This window comes from Bos grunniens, chromosome 18, assembly GCF_055505025.1.
Source record: "Bos grunniens cultivar Pamir isolate PY7600 chromosome 18, Bosgru_T2T1.0, whole genome shotgun sequence".
NCBI lineage: Eukaryota > Metazoa > Chordata > Mammalia > Artiodactyla > Bovidae > Bos > Bos grunniens.
Genome location: NC_141182.1, coordinates 39,850,230 through 39,867,333, shown reverse-complemented (window position 1 = coordinate 39,867,333; position 17,104 = coordinate 39,850,230). Strand labels below are relative to the sequence as shown.

General features: G+C 50.8%; 1 protein-coding gene across 3 annotated transcripts in view; it reads left to right on the top strand.

Moving 5' to 3' along the window:
* Positions 1-2,336: 2,336 nt before the first annotated feature.
* CALB2 (calbindin 2) overlaps positions 2,337-17,104 on the top strand; it is a 29,309-nt gene continuing 14,541 nt past the window's right edge. For all 3 annotated transcript variants that reach the window (XR_015145718.1, XM_086351673.1, XM_086351672.1), the window contains exons 1-3: positions 2,337-2,517; positions 13,182-13,258; positions 16,009-16,098. Coding sequence is in view for 2 of the 3 variants with exons in the window: in XM_086351673.1 (XP_086207799.1) it covers positions 2,424-2,517; positions 13,182-13,258; positions 16,009-16,098 (261 nt within the window). In the remaining variant the exon portion in view is untranslated. The remainder of the gene's footprint in view (positions 2,518-13,181; positions 13,259-16,008; positions 16,099-17,104) is intronic.

Here is a 17,104-nt window from a genome sequence, read left to right as displayed (position 1 = left end):
ATTCCTGCCTGGAAAACTCCATGGACAGAGAAGCCTGGTGGGCTGCAGTCCATGGGGGTCACAGAGTCAGGCACGACTGAGCACAGGTCTCAAAGTAGGTTTTGCACCCACATCTCTCCAATCCCAGGGCAGGGATTTGTCAGTACTAAACGTGACTGTTTCTGCAGGACTCACCTTGGGGACAAAGGGACTTGCCTGGGCTCTGCCACCCCTCCCGGGCTTGTATCTGGAAGTGAGGGGTGCGCCTCCCAGAAGGAGACTCCAAGCATGCACGAAAATGACAAAGCAGGGCTGTCCCAATGCCGGGTTTGGAGGCCACTGTGGAACCCTGCAGTCATACTCAGGACCTCTCCTCGCCAGGCCAACATCTTCCCCCATCTCAGCAGTTCTGAAAAGTAGCAAGCATGAGTTCCACTCTCTCTTTCTCGCCAGGAAAACCAGCAGCAAAGAGGTACTGGTTTGGATCTTTAGAGAACTGGAGCTGAGATCTCTCGCCCTGTCTGGGCCAGAGGAGGGCACAGGAGATGAGCCGAGGAGCCCAGATGACAGTGGCAGAGCCAAAAGGGGCCGGCAGCACAGTGTAATGTTAAAGAGTCTGGCCCAGCGTTTCCTTGGTCTCACTCTGGGGTGAGCCCCTCTAGAAGCTATTGGCTCCCTCAAGGAGGGATGCTGGCCAAGAAATTTCTTGCCAAGCCAACTGCCGCTGATCTCCGTCTCCACAAAGGGCAGCTGGAGTGTGAGCTCATTTAATCCTTGCAACAATTCTTGTGAGGTAGATACCTACATTCCCATGTTTTAAAAGAGAATAACTGAAGCACAGATAGGTTATGTAATTTGCCCAAGGTCGCACAGCTTATTCTGGGGTTCAGATCCAAGCAGCCTGATTATAGAGTGCCTGCTCTTAACCATTGGACAATCCTACCACCCTAGACCCAGCGGCTTTGGTGAATTCCTCAGCCCTGGACCAGACAGCATGGGGGCAGAGGGTGCATACAGGCCTGGAAAGCTGGCTTTTTATGACAACTTCTCTCTCTTACTCTGTTCCTGCAAGTAACTGGAAACACTTTTGTGCTAGGCAAAAAAAAAAAAAAGAAAAAAAAAACAAACCAGAAGTGGTTCTGGACTCTTCATCGTGTTGCGTCTTTCAGCCCTGCTCACTCAGGGCTCATCCCTCCCCTAAGGGGCAGCCTGCCCCTCCGTCTCCGCGTCTCCTCCTGGCGTTCCTCTCTCCCCTGGTGACCTCCTTTTCATTCTCACCTCCCTGCCTCTGCTCTCCCTTTGGAAGGCAGTTCAGCTAACACTCATTAGCACATGCTAATGAGCATCAATTCATTTCTCAGTCACTCAGCGGGAGAGGAGAGAAAGGTGGGGACAAGCTGCCACTCTGGGGGTGATGGTTCACAAGGACAGGGCAGCCCCCCAGGCTCAGGCCCCCCAGGAGAATGGGAGGGAGCCCAGTTCCCAGCTGGAGGAGACCTGTCAATATTTTCGGGCTGTACCCTCAGCAGCTGTCTCCATCTTCTCTGAGACCAGCATTTTGAGATCATTCCTAGGTCAGTGTGGGATCCTCTGGGTCCATCAGCCTCAGCAAATTCCCATGATGCCCATAGGTGGAGTGGCTAAGACCTGGGGCAGGAGGATCTAGTTCATGCACAAGGGCCTGAAAGCCCCCAGGGCCTGTCCTAGGTGCTAGCAGGCATCAGAGGGTGGAGCGAGGTACCCAGGTGAGGGCAATCAGTGGTAGCCCCTTCTCCACTCCCTGGGGGTCGCTGATTCCAGCCAACCCCAGTAAAGCCTAGAGAACCTCGGCTTCTTCCCAGGCCTTGGCCATTAAGGGACCATGATAGCAAGGAAAGAGGGCTGGGCAGGGCAAGTCATTTGAAGTCTCAAGTCCCCGTATCAGAAAAGTGGTCCCTGGTCTTCCTGCTGAGGAAGGGTCAGACGAACCAACGCATGAGAGAGTCCTAGAAGGACTCCGAAATGCCAGGGCTAACGGTTTGTCAAACTTATTATTACTACTGTTGGCGGTGGTGTTGTTACTACAGTTATTTATTATTGCCGCTGCTAGTGAGGATACGTGGTGGCTGCTCTCAAGATGATCAGAGAGTGGGAGAGGGAAGGCAAGGTCAACCTCTCCTTTGCACTTGAGGGCCTTCTCCCTGTCCAGGTCCACAGTGGTCTCAGCACAGACAGGCATCCCCACCCAGAAAATAAATTCCTGCAGAGCCCCTGGGCGGCCGCCGCCCCGCTGAGACGCAAGCCGATTCTCTGAGCACGCGCGCCCTCTGCCGGCTGCAGGGCGCGGGCGCAGCCTCTGGATTGTATATAAAGGCAGCGTGGCGCGCAGGACCTGGCGAGTGCCTGGAGCGGAGCCGGCGCGCAGGGAGAGCGCGGTGCTGCCTGAGGTCTCCGAGCGGCTCGCCATGGCTGGCCCACAGCAGCAGCCACCTTACCTGCACCTGGCCGAGCTGACCGCGACCCAGTTCCTGGAGATCTGGAAGCACTTCGATGCAGACGGTCAGTAAAGCTCCAACTTGTGTGCCCGCTCGCCCCCAGGGGACCTGCAGTGGAGGGAAGGGGTCAGTGACGATGTAGGCAGGTGTTAGATTGCCCCCAGGGCATGTTTTGGCCGCAGAACCTGCTGAGGTCGGGGTCCTGAGTTTGGAAGACACCTCGCTGCCCAGTAACAACTGTCAGGAACTTTTCTCCCCTGACAGAGCCCACCGGCTTTTGCAGCCTCATTCTGGGCAAGTTGGGGCTTTCCCAGATAGGATGCCTGTGCTGGCAAGGCTCCCCCTGCCATTTTATCTTCCCCCACCTTCCCCTTCAAGGTAACAGCCTGCCTTCAGCGGCTGCAGCCACAGGTCTCAGAAGCCCATTCATTTCTTCCCCAAAGTTCCCCTTTTGTTGAATACCAGGTTAGCCAAGTAGGGGTCCAGGGGGCTGGGGCAAGCTGCGGGGTGCTGAAGGAACACCCTTGGCCTCCCCAGCCTGTTTGGTATAAGGAGGAATGGAGAGGACAGCCGGGCAGTGAGCATCCCCTGGGCTTCCTCTGCCATTTTCCATCCCTCACCGGCATGCAGGTCCCACTCACAGCAGCAGTGGGTGTGGTGGGGGGCAAGCTTGGGGTGTCAGCCTGACGCATTCTTTCAGGGTGCTAATCCTGGGTGCTTTGGGTGACTCCTTCCTTCCCTGGGTCAGGGGAGGCACCATCTTAAATGTCTCAGTGACTGACCCTCTGGTCTGTATGGTCTTGATACTGACTAACCAAAAACCAAGGGCTGGACTGAATGACCTTTGGAAGTTGGCTCTAGGGATTCCAAGGGTCTAGGATGGTCTGACTCAGGCATAAAGGGAGGTTCCCTTTTAGAGGCTTCAGATATCACTAGAGACTTTTTTCTCTACCACTCCCCCTGGAGAAGGAAATGGCAACCCACTCCAGTATTCTTGCCTGGAGAATCTCATGGACAGAGGAGCCTGACAGGCTACAGTCCTTGGGGTCGCAAGAATCGGACACAACTTAGCGACGAAACCACCACCACCACCCCCCACCCCAACTTAAGTGATCTTATTTCTTTCTCAGAAGTCCTGCCTGGGGTGGGCATCTGAAATGTTCTGGTATCTCACACCACTGGCAGGATAGTGGTCCAGGGTGTTTATCCTGGGACTAAGAGCGAAGGGGGTGGGAACCAGAAGGAGGATCAGGTGGAGGGTCCCTCCATTCTTCTCCCTTCCCTTCCTTGCCTCAGCAGGGTGGATGGAAAGGTAGCTGAGCAGGTACTTTGCCCCAGAGTGCTGTGGAGAGGCAGGGGTTAACGGGTATGCTGATGAGTGAAGATTTGTTCTCTAGGAGCCAACAAGAAATCTGGGGGTGAGAGGCCGTGTGATCTGCCTCAGCATTACTGAAGGAGGAGGGTAGATTGTTAAATCTGTAAAATGGGGCTAAGGAGGGGTTGTGTCTCCAGTCCATGGCTGGTGCCATAAAACTCCCTCAGGAGCAAGGGCTATGAGAAGATTGTCTCATATTCCAGGTGACATGACAGTCCCTAAGGCTTCTCCTGCCAGTTTATCTGCACCAAAGACTTGCACGATTCAAGGAAAGTTACCAAGTGGCCAAGGTTATACCACCGGCCTCCTGCCAGATGAGTCAGCTATAAACAGAGGACTCCACAGTTCTCCTCTCCCCCTGTTCTCACAGGGACAACCAATAGCACTCTCGATAATCAGGCAAACCCTCACACGTGTCTGAGACTTTGTACTTTTCAAAACACGATCACACCTTCTTGAGCTCCACACAGAGAGGCTCTGGGCAGATCATGACTCTCCTGATGCGGATGAGGGAACAGACATGAAGTGTGACTTTTCTAAGGTCATGGAGCAAAGTGGCCCCTGGCCACTCTGATTTCCCCACTCTGATTTCTGGACACCTGCTTCCCCTGTCTTTCACTCACAGAAGAGCCCCTGACCCAGCCCTGGAGGTAATAGGCAGTTCCTTTAATACTAGAAAGGGGTCCTTCGCATGGCTGGAGCATAGCTAAGCTAGCATGAGGCCAAAGAGTCATTAAAGACTCCCAAACCACTGTGCCTCTGGCTCCCTCTGCTCCTCCATGAAAAGGAGCTAAGTTGCTTCTTGGTTCATCGTCCCACTTGGCATCCCATCGCCCTCTCTGACCACCGCTTCAGGGAAGTTCCAAGGAGGGACCATGGACCTCACAGAGAAGGAAAGCGTAGGAGATTAAAACGCCAGAGGTGGTAGAAAATGATGTCACAACCAAACTGAAATTCCACTAAAGGACCCAGAATTATCCTGTGGGTCACCTGGCTCTGGATCTTCACTGTCTGTCCCTTCCTGACCTCTCATGGCTGCCAGTGATCTTCCCTCTCACCCCTGAGGTGCTCCCTGCCCTGGCCGGGCCTCCTCTTACTAACTCTGGCTTCTGTTTTTATCTTGGGGTTCTTCCCGACTCTCCTGCCACTCAGGGAGTTAAAGACCTCTGGGAAGACTCGGCTCACCAGGTCTCTGGAGTGAGCTCACTGGAGCCCAATTAGTCCCAGCCACTAGGGAGCACCGACCCACCCCTCCTGGACTCTAGTAAACAGAGGCCAGGAGTCCGAGGAGAAGCTGGACTCTGAGGAGAGTGAGGACGAGGCAGGGGGTCTAACCCTCACTCAGCCCATTTCTAACAAGGAGGAAAAGCCAGCATCCTGGTGACTTTGCACAAAGAGAGTATCTCCAAGATTACCATCAGCCTTGTGGAGAAAGGAAGGAGCAGGTGTCTGGAGAGGGGGAAACTGGGCCTCGAAGAGACACCATTCTTCTCACAATACCACACTGCGAAATGAGAGGGTGGGGGGCCCACAACTCCTCTCCTGGTCCCCCTCCCCATCCCTCCTCAGTGGCCACCAAGGCCATGCGCCTGGAAGGCTCAGGTGTCGTCTCTCAAAGGTGAGGTGAAGGAGACGGCAGCCGAGCACGCTCTGCGAGCCTGGCTGAGCAACCTTTACATGCCCTACACAACTAAGTCCACCGTTTTGTTGTTTCCTGGTCACTCGTTTGTCAGAACCTTTCTCAATGTGCAAGATCCGGGCTTCAGAGATGCCCAGTTCCAAGCTGACGCTGTCCTGTCTGTGGTTCTGACCACACGGCCACCAGGCTCCTATTCTGCTGACCATCAGGAGGGGGTCTATGAGGAGCCAAGATCTGCCCTTGGCCTTCGCTACTCTTTGGAAGCTGGTGCCAGCCTGGGGATCCTTGCTCTCCCAGAGGCCCACAGACATTCGCAGGTCAGTGCAGGGAATCCCACTCATCCCAGGAAGCATCCTACATGGATACACTCGTGCGTATACATAAAGCTGTGTGAACACAGGGGTCTATTACCAAGTTCTTTGGGATACTGAACTTTTGAGAAAGAATGTGCTTCCCTAGGGAACAGGAAAATGAATCTTCTAATCTCTACAGTGGAATATTATACAACCAATGGGACTGAGATGGGGCTTCTATACTGACATGGAAAAACATCCAAGATGTATTACAGACATTTTTTTCACTTGCAGCATGACACTATTATAGTATGAGCCCATTTTTACTATTAATGAAACAAGTATGATGGAAAATATTAGAACATAACAATAGTGGTCTTCTCTGCAGAGTAGATGATGTCAAATTAAAAGGCATTTTCTTTAACTTTTGATGTTAATTTCTATAGTGTTTTACAAGAGCCTGTGCTTCTTGTGTAATTAGCAAAATAATAAAAAGAGTCAAGAAGAAAATAATTTTATGGGGACTGCCCCCCCAAAGAAATACATCTCTCTCTCCAGTTGTGGGCCTCTGCCCAGAGTTCTGCAGGCCTCTGTCTGCCTCCAGATGGCCCTGGTGATGCGGGAGGCTCTCAAAGCCCTGCACAGGGCTGAGCCTTGCTCCATATGGTGTGGCCCCAAGGACTGAAAATTACTGACAGGGAGGACTACCAAGAACTAAGGAAGGCCCTGCCCAGTCTTCCCACCTCTCTCCACAGGGGTAATAACAGAAGCATCCTCCCAGCCCATCCCCTACAGGGAACACTGGCCGGCCAGACGGAAAGTGGCCAGGCCAGCTCTCAGTCACCAATGAGCTTGTGTCCCTGATGGGGAAGCTGAGGAAAGCTGAATAGCAGTGCCTCTCAGAGGTGGAGAGAGGCCTGGGCAGCTTGCCCTGGAATTCTCAATGAAGGCTTTTGAGATACTGAAAAGAAGACCTCTGTGCATAAAATAGGGCTTCCCTGGTGGCTCAGACGGTAAAGAATCTGCCTGCATTGCGGGAGACCTAGGTTCGATCTGTGGGTTGGGAAGATCCCCTTGAGGAGAGCATGGCAACCCACTCCAATGTTCTTGCCTGGAGAATCCCTATGGACAGAGGAGCCAGACAGGCTGCAGTCCATGGGGTCGTGACTGAGAGTCAGACACGACTGAGCAACTAAGCACAGCACAGTGAATAAAAGAGATAACTAATGAGAACCTGCTGTTGATCACAGGGAATTTTACTCAATGCTCTGTGGTAACCTAAATGGGAAGGAAATCTGAAAAAGGGTGGATATATGTGTAACTGATGTACTTTGCTGCACAGCAGAAACTAATACAACAATGTAAAGCAACTGTACTCCAATCAAACTCGATAAAAGGAAAAACAAGAAGACTTGCCCAGAAAGGGTTACGGAGTATCCTGTACCTAGGCATTTACACAAACACAACAACTGTTACTGTGCAACACAACTGTGCTGTTCACAAGATGATCATGCTGCTAAGTCGCTTCAGTCGTGTCCGACTCTGTGCGACCCCATAGACGGCAGCCCACCAGGCTCCCCCGTCCCTGGGATTCTGCAGACAAGAACACTGGAGTGGGCTGCCATTTCCTTCTCCAATGTATGCAAGTGAAAAGTGAAAGTGAAGTCGCTTCAGTCGTGTCTGACCCTTAGCGACCCCATGGATTGCAGCCTACCAGGCTCCTGTGTCCATGGGATTTTCCAGGCAAGAGTCCTGGAGTGGGGTGCCATTGCCTTCTCCATAGGATTTATAAAAATGACTGCTTCTTAGAACATTAAAGTCAGAGGGTCTGAGGCCAGGAGGGAGCCAGCGCTGTCTGAGGGTGGTTTTCTTTTAACCCTGTCGGTGTTTCTCTGTGGGGTCCACGTGTCCCGTTTGCGCCTGAGGTCGGGATTTGGGGTTCTTTGGGAGCAGCGTCCCGCCCCACCTGGGTAAGCCCTAAGAGTAAGGCCCCCACCCCACCTCTGCTTTCACCCCCAAGTCCCCGTTTGTTTTGCCTACAGTGCCCTTTGGTGTGGATGGCCACAGCGCACCAGCCCTGCACAGGGTGCCCTTCGTGTGGACTCGTGCCCCATGGCCCAACCTCTCTGAGGGTGATGGTGCCAGCTGAGTGGGGAGGCAGCTGTGTCTGAGAAGAGCTGGGGCTCCCCAGGGAGGCAGCTATGGGGACGTTTGCACAAACAAGACACTTCAGCCTGCCCCGCCTCACCAGGGCAGCCAGCAGTGATCCTGCATCCCTGCCCTACTCGCCTTGTTTATCTCCCTCTAGACTTGAGTAGTTTCAGTAGCTGAGCCCCTGGGGGAGGTTTCCAGGGCTAAGGAGACCTCTCGGGGAAACCTCTTCTAGTACCCAGGGAGCCAGAATTAATAGAGCAGGCATGCGGCTCTTCAAGAACTGAGCCTCTCCAGCTCTGACCCACGGGGCTGTCCTGGCAGATTGCATCAGATCCCGCCTCTGCCCAGCCAGTCCCAGCCGGGGCCTCTGGCTTCGGCCCTCTGCCTCCCCTCCTCTCTCGCCCAATCTGTCCCATCCTTCTGGCCTCCACCCCTGGGAGTTGGCCCAGCATTAGGCTGCCAGATGTCCACAGGTTCAGGGGACCCAGCTCCAAAGCCAGTGTTCCAGAAGCAGCTCGGTGCAGAAACACAGACAAAGTCAAGTGTCTGAATATTCATGCAGTAGCCGTGCGCACTGGGTTCTTCCCCCAGGAGCCTCTGGGAGACGTATGTCTGTGTCCATCTGTCTGTGTCTGTGTAAGACTGACGAAGAGAAAAACCAAAACAAAACAGAGATATGGACAGAGGTTGCCCCTGGAGCAAGTCAAAGGAAAACAGGCTGTAAGCTGTGGTTCAATCTCTTTCCCCTCAAACTCCTTCTCTCTAACGTGAGGTCGATAGCACCCGTCTGCTTACCTGGCAGGGTCCTGAAGACCAGATGGGACAGGAATTGGAGAGCTCTTTATATGGTGTACACTGTGCAAAGGTATATTATTAATACTGGAGCAGGGCCAGAGGAAGCCCATTTCTTGCCACAAAGGGTGAGATGTGTCTCAAAGAAAACCGGGGCTGAAGGTAGAAGGTTACTTGCCCTTTCATAAATTTGAGCTCCTGACAGGGAGCCAGGAGGCATGGCCTCCTGGTTGCTTTCTTGGGCAGCTAACTCGAAACTGCCTAACTGCCCTCTTTGATTTCCTTAAACAGAAGGGACATAGAATAATACAGATTGGTGAGCACGCACCGCCACAGTCCCAGCTCCATGCTTCTCAAACTGGAGCATAAAGGAGGGCTGGTTCAAAAGCACATTTTCGGGACTCACTGCCAACAATTCTGATTCAGCCAGTCTGGGGTTGGTTAGAAATCTGCATTTCTAACAAGCTCCCAGGTGATATTGACACTATCAGGCCCTGATCACTCTCTGAATAGTGCTGGTCTAGGCCACTCTTGTCAAAAGAGGTGCTGTCACTTAAAAGGAAACCGTGGTCTACCACCTCAGGGTTCACACCAGCCCTCCACCTCAACTTCAAAGTGAAAGTGAAGTCGCTCAGTCGTGTCCGACTCTTTTGCAACCCCATGGACTGTAGCCTATTAGGTTCCTCCATCCATGGGATTTTCCAGGCAAGAATACTGGAGTGGGTTGCCATTTCCTTCTCTAGGAGATCTTCCCAACCCAGGGATTGAACCCAGGTCTACCGTATTATAGGCACACACTTTACCATCTGAGCCACCAGGGAAGCTCAACCTCAAAGGTGAAACCAAAGGCATGGTCTCTCTAGGGAGGAGAGCTCACACTCAAAAGCAGCAGTTCCCAAATGTTCATGCTCCTATGTTGTTAAAATGCAGATTCTGATCAGCAGGGCTGGGGTGGGGCCTGGGATTCTGCATTTCTAACAAGCTACCATGTAATTCCAGTGTTCCCATTCCACAGACCACACTTTGATGTCAAGCTCTCATACTGCAGATCTGCCACGTTAGAACTTCCATTTTAACAAGCTCCCGGGTAATTCTCACATACCTTAAAATTGGAGACAGGCTGCTCCAAAGCAGTCCTTAGTCCTGACTGCACCTCACAGTTGCCCAGAGAGCTTTGAAAACGTGCCCGTGAGACACCCCCACCCCATTAAATCGGAGCTCTGGGGGCAGGGTCCAGGCGATGGTGCTGGTTTAATAGCTTTCTGGGTGGTTCTAATACCTAGCCTGGGCTGAGAACCAGGATGCTGAGGCTGAGCAGTAATGCTGCAACTCTTTGGGCCAAAGGGTTTATAGCCATGGATTGGTTTAGAAGACCTTAAGAGCACAGAATATAAAATGATGCTTTTAAGTTATGTGAGATTTTACATTTTCCAGAATGCTATCACAGCTTTGTGTTGTATGGCTGTCACAATGACTCTATATAAAGTTTAAAAAAAAAAAAAGCATAAGTAGTTTTGAGCATAAACAGTTACAGCCATTTTAGAGATCAAGAAAGATCAAGAGTTCAGAGAGACTGACTGGCTCAGCATCACGTGAACAGTCACAGAAATGGTGATAGCCTTACAGCTCTTACTCAGACTCCTCTTACCTGGTCAATGCTCAGAAAATCTGTACACACAAACGTCAGTGAGAAACAGACCCCTTTCTGCGTGGGGCAGGGCCTTCTTCAGTCAAGGTCGTCCAAGTGTCTGTGGCCAGATCAACTGTGAAGAAGTGCTGACTCACTTCAGAATCTGGGGAAACCCGAGGTACGGTGGTGGTGAAGAATGGTAGCGACCCTAGAATGAGGCAAGATGCAGGGTCCCTGGCTCCACCCAGCCCCTCCCTAATGTTCACAGGGTGGGGTTTGATGTGGAGATTAGAAGGGATGGTTGTTGTGTTAACCACATCCTTATCAATGCCAATCCTCGAGGTCTGTGGGGTGGCCAGCCACCCCACCCCCATATAAGATGGTCATAGAAAAAGCAAACCACCTGCCTAGTGTTGAACTCCTCCCTGGAAGCTGGCAGGCCAACCTGTCCCCTACTCCCGCCTTGGATAACAGGTGCCTCCTGCCTGATGGGCAGGGAGTCACTCTGAGGGAAGCCAGGGTAGCGGAGGCCCTTCTCCCACGTCCGTGATGGAAGATGCCTCGTCTGCCCCCTGCAGCCTACCTAACCTCTGCTCCTCACCCTCTCCCTTCAGCTGGCAGATACCTCTGTTCCTGTGTGGCTCCCTCACCCCAGGAGACTATTAAATGCTCTTGGGGAACAGGCCTATGTCTAAACTTGGCTATAGTTCCCACAGTGTTGAACTTGTTATTCAGTTCAAAAAAAAAAAAAAAACAAAGGCTGTAGAATTGAACCACATTTCTGTTCCTCTGTTCAGCACAGAATGAGGTGCTGGTGGCAAGAGGGGTCATGCAGCCCCCTGCTACTCGGCCTGCACAAGTCGGACTCAAGGAGAAGTTTCTTTCCACTGGGGCGCTGGCCGGCTCCTGGCCCCCTGCTGCCTCTGCTAGTAGCTGGGGTTTCTCAGCGAGGCCTTCCCGCCCACGCTGTCCAAGTAGCCCCATAGTTATTTCAGCCTCCTCCTAGTACACTCGTGAAACAGACTCACAGCCACTGACTCACATGTCCATCCAGCCCTGGGCCAGCCCACCTCTGAGGCCTCTGCTACATTTAACCCCAGTGCATGCTCACTGTACAAGCTCCACACACACCACCCCACTGCAACCTCAGCCTTGGGCTTCTCCTGGACCCAGAGGTGAGCTCAGCTTCCTGCCTGAGAAATATAAGAACAGCCAGATCACGGCAGGGAGTGACCCAGGGAGACACAACGTACTGGTTCCTCCAACTCAGAGTCACTGTCCACTGGCGACTGCCTTTTTGTCTAGAAAGCCCTTCATCTCTGCCCCCCTTTCCGCCACCCCATTCCAGCTGGCCTCGCTGGCAGTAGGCATACACTCGTGAAATTCCAGCTCTCCTAAGAAGCTTTGCAGAACATCCTAGAAGAAAGATGACCTCCCTAGCCTAAGGGAAAAAGGGGACTCAAATCTTTCCCCACCATGCACTACTCCCCAACCTGCAGTTACAATCGTATCTTTTCCCTGCAGATAAAAATACATAATTTATCTCACATGACGCCCTCCATACACTTTCCATATTGTGGCATTTTTCCTACTAGAGGGCACCAGTAAGGTTACTTATTATCATGGGGCACTGGAGGGGAGGCTGGGAAGAACATACACTCCCGCTCTGACATCCACCTCCACCCTCCCCAAAGCTCCCACCAAGGCCAGGGTAAACACGTCTTCTTTATCCTCTTTGTTTAGTGTGTAACTCCATATGCCCCTGACACAAGCTACCACCTCCCTTTCCTTTTCAAGTTGAATACTCTCTATGAGAAACTTCCTCAACTGCTTCAGTTCAGATTTGGAACTTGACCTTTAGCCAGTGGTTTCTTGCTATAGGCATGAAAATCACTTGGGGAGCTTTTTAAAACATCAGGTGCCCCCATACCATGGGATAGACACTCTGCCTTTCTCCTTCCACTCTTCCCTCTGCATCAGCTTCCTGGAGCTGCCATGACAAAGTACAACAAACTGGGGTTAAAACAACAAGAATCTATTCTCTGACAGTCCTGGAGGCGCAAAGCCCAAAATCAAGGTGTAGGCAGGGTTGGTTCCAGGCTCTGAGGGGTGGTATGTTCCATGTCCCTCTCCTGGCTTCTGGCAGTGGCTCACAACCCACAGCAGCCCTTAGTTTGGAGACGTACCACTCTGATCGCTGCCTCTCTTCACGTGGCCTCCTTTCCTGAGTATCTCTCTGTGTCTTCACGTGGACTTCTTTTAAGGACACCAGTCACTGGATTTAGGGCCAGTAGGATCTCATCTTAACTAATTACATATGCAAAGACACTATTTCCAAATAAGGTCACATTCTGAGTTCCAGGTGGACAACCTTCAATTCAGTATAGCCTCCAACTTGAGTACACCAAAGACTCAAGTTTTGCCTCCCACCCAATCCACCCTGGTGACCGGGGCTTGGCACCTGCCCACAAACCTTGAGGCTGATGACCTGTTGTCCCCTGTTAGAGCTCCAGCTCCTGCTGCTTGCCCAGCAGGCAACAGAGGGACAGCTGCCAGCCCCTGCTCCCTCTGAGGCATGGTCCTGACGCCAGCCCCTCCCAGTGCTTTCTGACTACTAAATGTACACTCCAAACACCGTTATTCATCTTGGATTTCTATGGTTGCAAATGCCTAGAGGACAGGACCCACATCCCTAACAGTCCAGGGTTGGCCCGGACACCTGCTTAATGACCAGTGAGGAGAACAAGTCCTCCGTGAAGGCCCCGACCTCCCCACCCCACCCACTGTAAATCTTACTATTTCGCTTGGAGATTCATTGCTTTTTTTTTCTTTGCTATCTTTGCAGGAAATGGGTATATTGAAGGTAAAGAGTTAGAAAACTTTTTCCAAGAATTGGAGAAAGCAAGAAAAGGCTCTGGCATGGTAAGCCCAGTCCCCTCTCCCATTACTTGGAATTTTCTGTCATCCTGACCATGGCTTTGAGTATTATCTGTCCTAGGTCATGCATTCCATCAGCAGCCTGACATCTCTCATCTTGACCCTTAGAGTTTTTCTTTTATTTGGAAGGATTTTTTAAATTGATATAGTCCCTAAAAAGGGTACCTTACCTCACTATCCTTGGGTGTCTGGAACTGAGGGGTGTTCATGGCTACCATAGGTTGATAAATGCCCCCAAAACTGCAAATTTTGTGTCTGTGTCTATAAACATTATCTTTTCCCAGAGAAGAGTCCATAGCCTACCTAATATGCTTAGAGGCATTATGACTTAAGATTGGATGCCTAGGGGGTTTCCAGTGCCTTTATTCAAGACTAGAGTTTCTCAGCCTGAGCACTACTGATGTTGGGGTAAACGACCCTTTATCATGGGGGGCTGTCCTGGACACTGTAGGGTGATTAGCAGCATCCCTGGCCTCTACCCATGAGATCCTAGTACACCCCTCCAAACTGGAACAATCAAAAGTGTCTCCAGACGCTGCTAATATCCCCTTCAGGGGATACAGAATTGTCCCCACTTAAGAACCACTGTTCTAGACCAACCGAGGCTGGAACTCAGCAAGGACTTAGAGGAGATGGAGGACTGCTCCAAACCAGTATCTGAGCTGGATCGCACTGGCTCATTTGCACAGGTGTCAGACTGCCCTTCATGGCCTGGAGTGACTCCAGATCACATCCCAGCCCCTTAATGGCAGGTACCTTGTCCCTCCTGGTGCCAACCTGGCACTACTGACACTAAAGCCCTTTGGGGGGAGTCTAACATATTGAAAAGGTAAGGAGATTGCAGCTAGTCCATTGTGATTCTCATGTCTGGCTCTCAAATATATGGAGTCAGACAACTCCCTCCCTCCAGCTCCTGTGGGTCTTTTCACGGGAGGTCTCTCCATTCTCCCCTTATGCGTGTCTGCTGGCTAATCCACTGCTTATTAGCAAGTCTTCATGGAGCCTTTGGGAGATGAGTCACAAGCCCACCAGTGGGCGCTCGGGTCTGAGCTCGGCAGTGGGCCCCAGTGAGGAGGATGTCCAAGAGATGGGCTTAAGTGGTGGAGGTGATTCACGGGTTTGTTTATCAACAGTCCTCTATCACTCCTCATTACTAGGATAATGAAGCCCAGGTCATGGAAAACACAGGCTTCTCAGCTGGTTCTGGGATCTTGAGGTAGATGGAGGAATGTGATTTTACGAAGTGCTTCAAATCTGAAATCCTTCTCTTAGTCATTCCCTTCCTCAGATGGCATCAGGGGTGATTTTCAAGTCTGTCAACAACACTCTCAATTAACATCATCCTGGACTGGTTCTCAGAGCAGCAGGAAAAATGGCTGGTCTTGGAAACGGGAATCACGAGTTCACATTCTGGCTATACTAACTGGTGACCTCAGGAGAAGCCACTGCATCTCAGCCTCCATTTGTATGTAAAACAGTCAGGTTACTAGCTTCGTGGGGATTGTTGTGAAATGTAAACAGGGGTAAATAGACCCTTACTTGTGATAAGGGTCTAGGGTCATTCCATGCACATCTGCAAAGGTAAAGCAATAAGTATTGATAAACAAACACATATTGGCAAATTGAGACCAGTCCCAAAGGTTAAAGAAAAAAAAAAAAAAAAGACAATAGAAGGGATTCAGAAAAGACTGTGAGAATTGGTAGAATTCTTCTAGGCCCAGTCCTAGGAAACACACACCCACTAGAAAACTTTCAGCGAAACAAAGAAAAGGCATCAAGTCCCAAAATAATTCATCACTGATTAAGGATAAGGAAGAGCTCGTTAATGGAAATGATCAATCAGCAGCACCCCAAACCAAGAGAAGCTCTGAGAACTTCAAGAAGGGCTTAAATTTAAGTTGGGTGACGATGGCCCAACAGAACTTGTGAAGTTCTATGCTTTTTAGTAGTCACACTCATCTACTGGACTATTTAAATGATCCCTCAGCTAATAGAGACTTTCTCTTCACATTCTTCCTGGCCTAAAATCACAGTGAAAAGCATTGTAGAATTGCCAATTAGTCTTTAAAGAAGAAAACGAGCGATTCCCCTTGCTCTGGTGGAGTGCCTAGAACCTACTGGGGGGCCTTGCAATAAGCTGGGCTTATTAGAAGCTGCCTCAGTAAAATGTTGGGACCTGAGTTCTCACATCTGCAATGGGAATAAAGCCTCACCCTTCCATTCCAAAGGCAGAGGGTGTGTTTACCTATGTGGTACACAGCATCTCCACATGTCCTGTTCCCCTTTGCAAATTATGTGACTGAGCCTCAAAGAAGGCTTCCCAGGTGGCACAAGTGGTAAAGAATCTGCCTGCCAAGGCAGGAGATAGAAGAGACGCGGGTTCAATCCCTTGGTCAGGAAGATCCCCTGGAGGAGGGCACGGCAACCCACTATAGTATTCTTGCCTGGAGAATCCCATGGACAGAGGAGGCTGGCAGGCTACAGTCCACAGGGTCACAAAGAGTCAGACACAGCTGAAGCACCTTAGCAGGCATGCACAAGCCTCAAAGAAGAGAACAATGAAAAGGAAGGACCCTGAAAAGGAAAGAGTACAGCCTTGATTACTCAGACCACTGGTTCAACCTGCATATTTGGGGTGCAGAATAACTCCCCATCATTGCCACACCAAAAGGGTGAGAGATCCCTGGTTTGAAGGGGACCTAGTAGCAAAATCAGTCCCCTTTGTCTTTCTACAGGTATCAAAGAGTGACAACTTAGGGGAGAAGATGAAGGAATTCATGCAGAAGTATGACAAGAACTCAGATGGGAAAATTGAGATGGCGGAGGTGAGTCCTAGTGTCTAAGCTGCTTATAGTCATCAGACCTGAGTCTTAGCTGCTAAGAGCTACGTGGGAAGGGTCATCGGTTGCTTGTATCTTTCCCATGCACGAGCATCCTTCCAGGAGTCTGATGAGGTGGTGGTCTTAAAGCCCCTAGCACTCAGGCTGATCAAAGAGAACAGATGGGACTTTTTCTTTGTCTCACAAAGAAAGAGGAACAAACATTGGCCTAAGACAGGGATAAAGAACTTTAATGCTCTCGGTCCCGTAGGCACTGTAAACATGTGATGAACTTAAGGCAGAAAACAGGGTGAGCACTGGGGAGTTAGGAGAGTCCGTGCCCCACCTAAGGCATCCGCAGGAGGGTGTATGTGTGTATAACTTACATATGTAGTATGTATAACATTTATATATATACACACACATGTGTTTATATATGCATAGATATACACATATTGCTAAAAGATAAACCAAGGCATATGAAAAATTTTAAGAGTTTCTTTAAGCAAAAATCAATTCAAATGGGGCAGTACCAACCTGAAATAGTTAGGAACACTCTACCAACAGAAGCTAAGGGAGACTTCTGTAAAGAAGAGACAGTAGCAATCAAAGAAGTTCTTTGATAGGCTATAGCCTAAGTGGTTACATTATTTGGGAAAGCCTAGTTGGCTGTTTTGGTTGGGTGTTTAGATTTTGGTTTGCTTATGTAGGCTACTAAGGCATTAAGGCCACCTCAGTCCAAAGACTTCCTGTTTAACCATGGCAGAGGAGCCTGGCAGGCTACAGTCCATGGGGCTGCCATGGTTGACACAACTGAGCGAGTGACGCTTTCACTTTTCATATGCACACTTATACATACACATATACACGTGCACCGGAGAAGGCAATGGCACCCACTCCAGTACTCTTGCCTGGAAAATCCCATGGATGGAGGGGCCTGGTAGGCTGCAGTCCATGGGGTCGCTAGGAGTCGGACACGACTGTGCGACTTCACTTTCACTTTTCACTTTCA